This window comes from Populus euphratica, unplaced genomic scaffold (genome assembly GCF_000495115.2).
Source record: "Populus euphratica unplaced genomic scaffold, PopEup_1.0 scaffold119.1, whole genome shotgun sequence".
In the NCBI taxonomy this organism is placed as follows: Eukaryota; Viridiplantae; Streptophyta; class Magnoliopsida; order Malpighiales; family Salicaceae; genus Populus; species Populus euphratica.
The window spans coordinates 542,298-551,156 of NW_011500011.1; the positions used below are offsets into that span (position 1 = coordinate 542,298).

The 8,859-nt window shown below is 35.3% G+C and overlaps 1 protein-coding gene across 1 annotated transcript; it reads right to left on the reverse strand.

The window, feature by feature from the left end:
* Positions 1 to 1,361: 1,361 nt before the first annotated feature.
* Positions 1,362 to 3,014, reverse strand: LOC105141488 (uncharacterized). Its single transcript, XM_011048722.1, has 2 exons — positions 2,890 to 3,014; positions 1,362 to 2,683 (listed from the first exon to the last, which is right to left on the reverse strand). The coding sequence occupies exon 2, from the start codon at positions 2,371 to 2,373 to the stop codon at positions 1,714 to 1,716; it is 660 nt and encodes a 219-aa protein (XP_011047024.1). The 5' UTR covers positions 2,374 to 2,683; positions 2,890 to 3,014; the 3' UTR covers positions 1,362 to 1,713.
* Between the last annotated feature and the right edge of the window lie 5,845 nt (positions 3,015 to 8,859).

Below are 8,859 nucleotides of genomic sequence, written 5' to 3' on the forward strand. Positions count from 1 at the left end.
AGCAAAAAAGATGCCTTTTTGACGCCATTACACAAGCCATGATGAGCTTCAGTGGGAAATGACAACTGGAACTGACCCTTGACCAGGTCCATCACACCATGAAATCAAGATATATTTCTCTCTTCTCAGCAGCGTAAAACGCTGCTCGTTTTCTTTTAAATTTCTTTACGCTGCTCGTTTTCTTTTAAATTTCAGTTCAAGTACTAGTAGTAATAGGGTTGTCAAGTGATTTTCTTTCTATATCTGTTGATTTTTTTTTGTGTGGTATGTTTGTTATCTTCGCGGTATCTTACCTGTTCACTGAACTTGCAGGATGTTTAATGGACCGTGAGAATTACAACCCAATCATGTTTTCGGTTGTTAGTTGTTGCTGGTCTATCAAGAGATGCTCCCCACCCAGCTATAATACCTAGCGTGGTGTGGAATATATGCTTACATTAATAGTTCATGGTGGAAAAAAGGATGGTTAGGTGTGCTTATACGGCTTTTGATTTCTCCTTCACTGAGAAATGACTTGTCAGTAGTGGAAAGGAGGGAGCATGTCAAGCCATGGCATGCACCTAACTTGTGTTCTTTATTTTACAGAAGCAGTCATCAGTACTGCATCCGAAAGGACACATCTTAGATGGAGATTTGTGCTTCGCAACGAAGTATTGCCAGGGGTTCCAATCAGGGAGGAACCCGCTTGCTAAATGCCAGTTAATTACCAGTATCAACATGCATGCATGTGGTGTAAAACTACATACCAAATCCATTTTCTTGGGCTTCAGGGTTCACGGGGTCCAAGGGTAGAAAATAGGGAGGAGGAGGAGGAGGGATGCCAATAGAGGCCATAGGGAACACCGAAAAGAGGTTTGGACGGGAGTGGTGACACGAATGGTGGATTAAGGTGGCCTGACCTCTTTTCTTCTTGTTTTTTTGTTTTTAAGAAAAAGAGATTCATCCATTCAAGGCAATAACCATTAATTACAGACCATGCATTTCCCTTTGCTTTAATCGAAGATTTCTTTTGGAATGCTTTTGCCGACCTCGATAACGACGACACCTACTTATTCCATTCCGTTCCCACCAGCAAGCAAACATTACCCCCACACAGCGCCTAGCTAACAGCTACCTATAAAGCTCTCTTCATTGATTGAAGGCTTTTATTAATCACTTACGGGATCACACTTGCCCTACCATCTCTGCCATCAGCATACAATTTACGAGCTCGGAAACCATTTGCCAAGGCATGCATTCCTCTCCGGGTTAAATTTCATGGATTTGCATGCCGTTTTTGGGGGAAAACTCTCTAAATGTAATGGCAAAAAAGGAAGAGGGTTGATTCTTGAATCGTCTTCGTCTTAAATCAAATTCTTGAATGTTGAATGGAGCAGTGAGCTCCAAGATTAATATTAAGCATTAATTAACAAAAACTGCTAATACCAATGAGAACCACCACCTCACTTGATCAAGTAAATCAGAAAGCTAGCTAGATAAAGATGTAGTCTATGAATTCGCTAGAAAAAAAAACCATAAAAATTGTTGATGATTCCAAACTAAGCCGCCATATTTGTACACTATAAATTAAAAAAGGATGGGAAATTAAAACAAGAAGAAGAAGAACCCTCCCTTTATGATCTGACATTGAAATGCCAGAAAAGTACTAGCCTGCAGGTTCTACGACAAATCAAATCCACCAGGCCTTTTCCATTTTTGTTTCGATCTAATTCACTAACCCAAAACACCCCAAATCCTCTCCCCGATGAAGCTCACCAGCCTCCTGACAGACCCCTTCTCCGTCCCTTCTTCACCACCACCACCAACTCCTTTACCCCCACCACTACCACTGCTATTTCCATCCACTGAATCAGTCTCATCCAGCTGCTTGTCCTTCGTTCTCAACTCTGGCCTCTTGATCAACTCACCAGAACCTTGACTGTTTCCCTTCCTTTTCCTGTCTTTCCTGTTCTTGTTGCCGCTTGTAGCACTACTCTTGCCTTGTTTCAATAACCAATCCTCAAAAGCATCAATAATCTCATGAATGAGCTGCCGGTTAGGAGACGAGTCCCATCTAATCCAATAACTCATGTAGCACCTAAAACAATCACAGCTGAACATAGGAGGGTGGTCATGACTATTGCTGCTGCTGCTGCTCTTGGTGTAAGAAGTTGTCTTTTGGTTACAGCTACTCTTGCGGCTATTAATATTCGACCAGTTGCTGTGGAAGATATTGTTATTGCCTGAGCAGGTGATAAGATAGGCCAAGACCTCTCTGTCCTCTGGGGAAAGAGCAGCTGTGAGGGCAAGGATGGTGACCGGAAGAAAAGACAGGTGGTCTGATATTACTGGCGTTGATGGATGCACCTTGCCTTTACGGTATAGCTTCTTCATAGCTGATACGCTGGATAGAATGGATGCTGTGGGAGGAGAGGAGAGGAGGGGTTGTTTTCTAGCAGAGGCAAAGACTGGGAGTTAAAAAAGACTTTGGAAATTTGATGAAGGAGAGAGGTTATTATAAAACACACTCATACACACTATGATAGCATAGGGGTTGGTGACATAGTTTTGGAGGGACATGAGGAGTACAAGCTAGTGTGTGAGCAGTTCTATTATGTTTGTCAGATGAAGGCGGTACTGTCCGCAGCAGTACTCCGAGTTTGAGTGAATCATAAGACGGAAAGTAAGAGCAGCAAGTACTGATGTGATGGGACCTTCTTCCTGTCTAGTCACTTAAATGTCCCTCTTTACACGCCATTTTTTTTGGATTTACGTGTGGTGTCCGGGCCAGCTTGCGCGCACCACGACTAATCCCCACGGCTCACTGAACACCCTGCAAACCCAGTAGGCATGTAAGGCACCACGGGGGTGACAGGCGTGCACACCAGGACTCGAACCCATGTGCGAGATGTGATGGGACCTTCTTCCTGTCTAGTCACTTAAATGTCCCTTTTTACACGCCACTCTTCCATCAATAGGAGGTGGTGGCATTGATGCCAGATTAGGGCTAGTTTTTCTTCTTTTAAAAATAAAATAAAAAATAAAAATAAAAAGTAAATAATCCACAAGAGTTAATGTTTACTTCAGGATAAAAATGAAAAGAAAAAAGAAAAGAAAGAAAGAAAGAAAAGAGAACTGATTTTTGCCAAAATAATTTACACTTCCATCAATAGGAGGTGGTGGCATTGATGGCCAGATTAGGGCTAGTTTTTCTTCTTTTAAAAATAAAATAAAAAATAAAAAATAAAAATAAAAAGTAAATAATCCACAAGAGTTAATGTTTACTTCAGGATAAAAATGAAAAGAAAAAAGAAAAGAAAGAAAGAAAGAAAAGAGAACTGATTTTTGCCAAAATAATTTTAATTGATTAAATGATCATAATAATAAATCTAAAATTAACTAAATATACAAATTAAAAGATCAAATACAGTTTGAGTAAAGAGGAAACAGGCTGACATAATAACAAAAACATGAAAGAAGAGAAAAAAAAATCAAATGAAATTTTAAAAATAAATATTCTTATAACAATTGAAAAATCTCAAATCCCAAGTAAGTCACATGACATGCTCACCTGGTGTTGCTCACCTGGTGTCCCTTATTATACGTTCCAACAAATAATTTCCACCCTTCTTATGCGTGTGCCATTCGCGTCCACAACCAAACAGAAATCTGAGTCTACTAGCCGTGTGTATCCCTTTGAATCATGCTAGTTTGGAAATAATTTTTACACGCATGCACTTCCATGGTCTTCAGGCATGACAGTTTGACCGCAAGCTCTAAGTGGGGCCAGCTTATCAATTCCCTCCTGCCTTCCATGCAAGTGCAAGTCCATCCCTGAGCAGAATTGTTTTGCTACAATTCAACAACTGGAGCATGATTCAATTCAAGCCATTAACTTGTGTTCCCCTTCTTGTTTTACGACCCCGTCAACCCACAAAAGTCGACGGAAGAAAAGTTTGAAGAACTACATCATCCACTATCAGTCTATGAAAATGCTCAGAATGTTTCAGTAGTTGACTGCTTCATACTGGAATCATTTTGCCACAACATGCATAATATCTGAAGATTTGTTCCCCCCGATACATGTGACAGAGGCATGCAAGTCCAACAGTACCCAAAGTTCTATGAAGAACTTGGCAGATGAGTCTTGATCTACGATTCCAGGTATTTTAACTGTTTACATGAATGACTCTATCAACAAAATAAAATCTCAGCGAATCCGAGCTTGTTTACAGTATCAGAATTTATTTACTATTGCTATTTTAATGGTTATTTTTATTCCATGTAATAGAAAATGAGATATGCTAGGAGAATATCTTGCAATTTTGTTTTTTTTATATTGTATAAATAATCATATTGAAATTTAATAAACTAATGTGTCAATTAGAAAATTTTATTTTCTCTTTAATATATACAACAAATTGATATCAAAGTTGATTTTCTTGAGGGACTTATAAATTAAGAGATCCTAAACACAACCTTCAAACACTTGTGAGATTGAGAGAGCCTAAACACAACCTTCACTTATCATCTAAATATAACACTTCCAATATGAACTCAGAAATGTTATTTACTATAATTGCACCTCCTGTATTTGATGGGATCACTTATCATGTAAGACCTAAACTTTTAGTCTAAATCTAAACTCAAGTCAACCCAAACCCAACCTAAGTTAACTTAGGTATTTAAGGAAGAGTTACAAGAGAATTTCTTTTCTCTCTTTTAATTCCTGTAGCCGTCGTGACCCTCCCCTCCTCAAACCCTATAGCCGTCGTGACCCTCCCCTCCTCAAACCAACGAGTTTAATTTTTTGATCTTGAGTTTTTGGTTCAAGAAAGGTGGAAGTAACAAGTGCTTCTCTTTCATATTACTTTTGATTATAGTTTGTTTATAGAATGATTAAAGAAGATATTAGGGTTTATAAGAATTGCAAGTTTATATTATTAAGATTGATTTATGATTATTAAGGGTTTGATGTTAGGTGATTAATTAGTATGTTGTTGAAAATAAGGATTTATGGGTTGATTTGTTTAAATTAATTTTTATGGGTTAAGAAATTCAATTTTACCTTGCTGTAAAATCTGGACAGAACATTCTTGAGGTTGAAGATGACCAAATTTTATTTTGGTCCTTAATTTGTGAAAGTTTCAATCTAGTCCCTAAACTTTGAAAAAATTACAATTTCACCCCTAAATGTATTTTGAGATTTTGGAAAGTGTTATTATGAGGCTAAGGATGATGAATCTCAGTTTGATAATTGATTTGGAATATTTTTAGTTTGGTCCCTTAATTTTAGGAATTTACATTTTAGTCCCTAAACTTTAGAAACATTACAATTTGGTCCCTGTGTCGTCCTGGACAGAATTGAGGATGTTTTATGGGTAGAATTTCAGTATGGCTATGTATTTATAGTTTGGTCCAGTTTTGGAAAAATTACATTTTGGTCCCTGTTTTGGATAACTATCGTTTTAGTCCCTAAACGTAAGAAATTAAACCTTGTTTTCTTTTCTACATTGGAATTTTTTATTTGTGTTATTTTGAGTTGCTTTTGAGTATATGTCATATATTTATTGTAGGTTCCTCTAACGATCCTTAATAGGTTTTTTGGGTTTTTCATCTGATATTTCTTTTAATCTATATTCTTCCTAGTGAGTGGGATAATCTTTAATATGCATATAATATAAGTAAATATGTATGTTGATTATATGATGAGTACGATTAGTTAATATCTTAAATATTTATATATTTTGTTTTATTTTCCTAGTACTCATATATTCTTGAATTTGCACTCGTATTTTATCGAGTTAAATTCTATTTGATACGATATACATTTCTTTGATGATTCTATAAATATCTATTATGCCTTGATATAGGACTTGTCAGTAACTCCATGCTAACGGAGAGTAGTTAGCCTATGTGCACATAGTATTCTGTATACCTAGCTGATGAGAGAAGCATCAGCCTGTGGCGACTGATCATCCCACAGTGGTCACCTTCGGGTGTCATCTGGTCACCTTCGGGTGGCATCTGATCTCTGACATGTATTCCACTACGTTATGATAATATGTTCAGTATGTATATGTATATGTATATGTATATCAGTATATCAAGATAAATCATCTTGTAAACTGTTACTATCTAAAATATCTAAAATGTATATTGAATATTATTCCCTCACTGAGTTGGTTGAATTCACCACTTATTTTTAATATTATTTCATGTTTTTAGTTTTTATTAGTAGGTGGAATTTTTTATGTGTTCTTGCTTCTTCAGTTTTGGTCGGTATGCCTTACTTATTTTGTGATGATTTCCTTTTAGTTTTGATTCGATGTCCTAGATGCTCCACTATTACTTTGTTTTAATTAAGTTTGGTTTTTGACAATATAATGAATATTATGAATTATTGTTTTTATTTTAATTACTAATGAAGAGTTTTGAACTATCTTTTGGTTTCATCAGTTTTGAATAATATAATATTTCTGAAGATTATGAAATGTTGTGTATTTTTTAATAACTTGTTCTTTTAATATGTTCGTTCTAAGGTTTTGTGTAGGTGGATGGTCCTTTCAACACCGCTCCTACGTTGCTGGTCACGAACCCGGGATTCATGTTGTGACATATCAAGTATAGGTTGTTAGAATGGAAGCCTATCTTAATGTTAATGATCTATAGGAAGCAGTTGAACAAGTATATAAAGTGTAAATCCTATCAAACAATCCAATTATCGTACAAATCAAAAATCACAAACAGAAGAAGCAAAGAACATTGAAACCAAAAGCAACTGTGCTTGCAGTAGTCTCATCCATTATTTTTTATAAAATAATGACTTTGAAAACAACAAAGGAAATATAGGATTTTCTGAATGGAGAATACGAAGGATATGAGATAATTAAAAGGATGCAAGTGTTGAACATAATTTAAGAATTTGAGTTACAAAAGATGAAAGAATCAGAAAAAATCAAGGAATATTCTAACAAACTTCTTAGTATTGTTAACAATATAAGATTCCTTGGCACTGATTTTTCTGATTTTAGAATTGTTCAAAAAATTCTAGTAATAATTACAGTGAAGTTTGAGACAACAATCTTGTCTTTAGAAAATTCTAAAGATCTGTCAAGCATTACCTTAGCAAAGTTATTGAATGCACTACAAGGAAAAGAGAAAAGGAGGCTGATGAGGGAAGAAGGAACTGTAGAGGGTGCATTCTTACCATCACGGTTATTTTGAGAAAAAAAACTGTGATGCTAAGAACAGAAAAAAACAGAACAACAAGTTTGGAGGCTCTGTATTTAACACCAGAAACAATAAAACCAGCAATACTCAAAGCTTTCTTCCCTGACCTTACAGGAAAAAAAAAACAATCATCCTAAGAATAAATATTGGTGGAGAGCTGATGCACGTTGTTTTAAGTGTGGTCAGTTAAGGCACATGAAAAAGATATGCAAGACTTAATAACAACAAACCGAAGCCAAGGTTGTCGATGATCAACATCAGGAGGAGCATTTGCTTGTGGTATCATGTTTAGCCATAAAAAAATTCATAGAAAATTAGCTTATTGGTAGTGGTTGTACAAATCATATAACTCATGATAGAAAGCTCTTCATAAAGCTTGATAGAAATATTATTTCCAAAGTTTAGATTGGAAATGGAACTTACCGGAAAGTAGAAGGAAAATGAAAAATAGCTATTAAAACACACTCAAGTTTTAAATTAATTTCAGATGTACTATATGTTCCTAAAATTAATGAAAACTTGTTAAGTGTTTCCAAGTTGCTGGGCAAAGGTTATAAAGTGTTGTTTGAAGATAAAAGTTGTATGATTGAAGATGTTGAGGGCATAGAAGTTGTCAATATTTAAATGAAAGGCAAAAGTTTTGTATTGAATTTTAAAGAAGAGCAGGCTACTATACATAAAGAAGTCAATAAGTCAATGTTTTGACATAAGAGAATGGGGCATTATCGTTATAAAGCATTATTTTTCATGGAAAAAAACAACATGGTGAAAGGCTTGCCCAAATTATGAAATGATTTTCTTATATGTACTATCTGTCAATATGGAAAGCTGTCAAGACTTCCATTTCAACAAAGCAAAGCCTAGAGAGCTACACAGAAGTTGCAATTAATTCACACAGATGTTAGAGGACCAATGAACACATCGTCTCTCAATGGCAGTAAGTACTATGCTGCCTTTATTAATGATAATTCCATAATATATTGGATTTACTTTATGAAATTCAAAGCTAAAGTTGCTAATATATTTGAAAAGTTCAAAGCTTAGATTAAAACTCAATGCAACTGTAAAATGCAGGTAATCAGATCCAATAATAGAACTAAATACACTTCTGAAAAATTTAACAGATTTTTAGATCCAATAATAGAACTAAATATACTTCTGAAAAATTTAACAGATTTTATGAAGATGCAGACATTAAACACCAACTAATAACACCATATTCTCCACAAAAAAAAGGGTGTGGAAAGAAAAAATAGGACAGTGATGGAGATGACGACATACTTACTTCATGATAAAGGACTGCCCAAGAAATTCTAGGCTGAGGTAGTTAATACATTGGTATTCTTATTAAATAGATTGCCAATAAAAGCTTTGCAGACAAGGACTCTATTTGAAGCTTAGTTTGGCTACAAACCAAAGCTAATTAATTTGAAGATATTTGGTTGTTTATGTTTCTCTTATATTCCTCAAAATAAGATAGATAAATTGGATAAGAAAGCTGAAGTGGATTTTTATAGGCTATAGTGTTGTTGCAAAAGCCTACAGAATTTATATACCTTAAAGAAACAAAGTAATCACCAGCAGGGATGTTCAGTTTTTTGAATCTGACAGCTAGGATTGGAAGGATGACAAATATATTGAAGATTA

Bases quoted from the DNA above. Each gene is read 5' to 3' on its own strand.
- LOC105141488 (XM_011048722.1), bottom strand. From the start codon at position 2,373: ATGAAGAAGCTATACCGTAAAGGCAAGGTGCATCCATCAACGCCAGTA.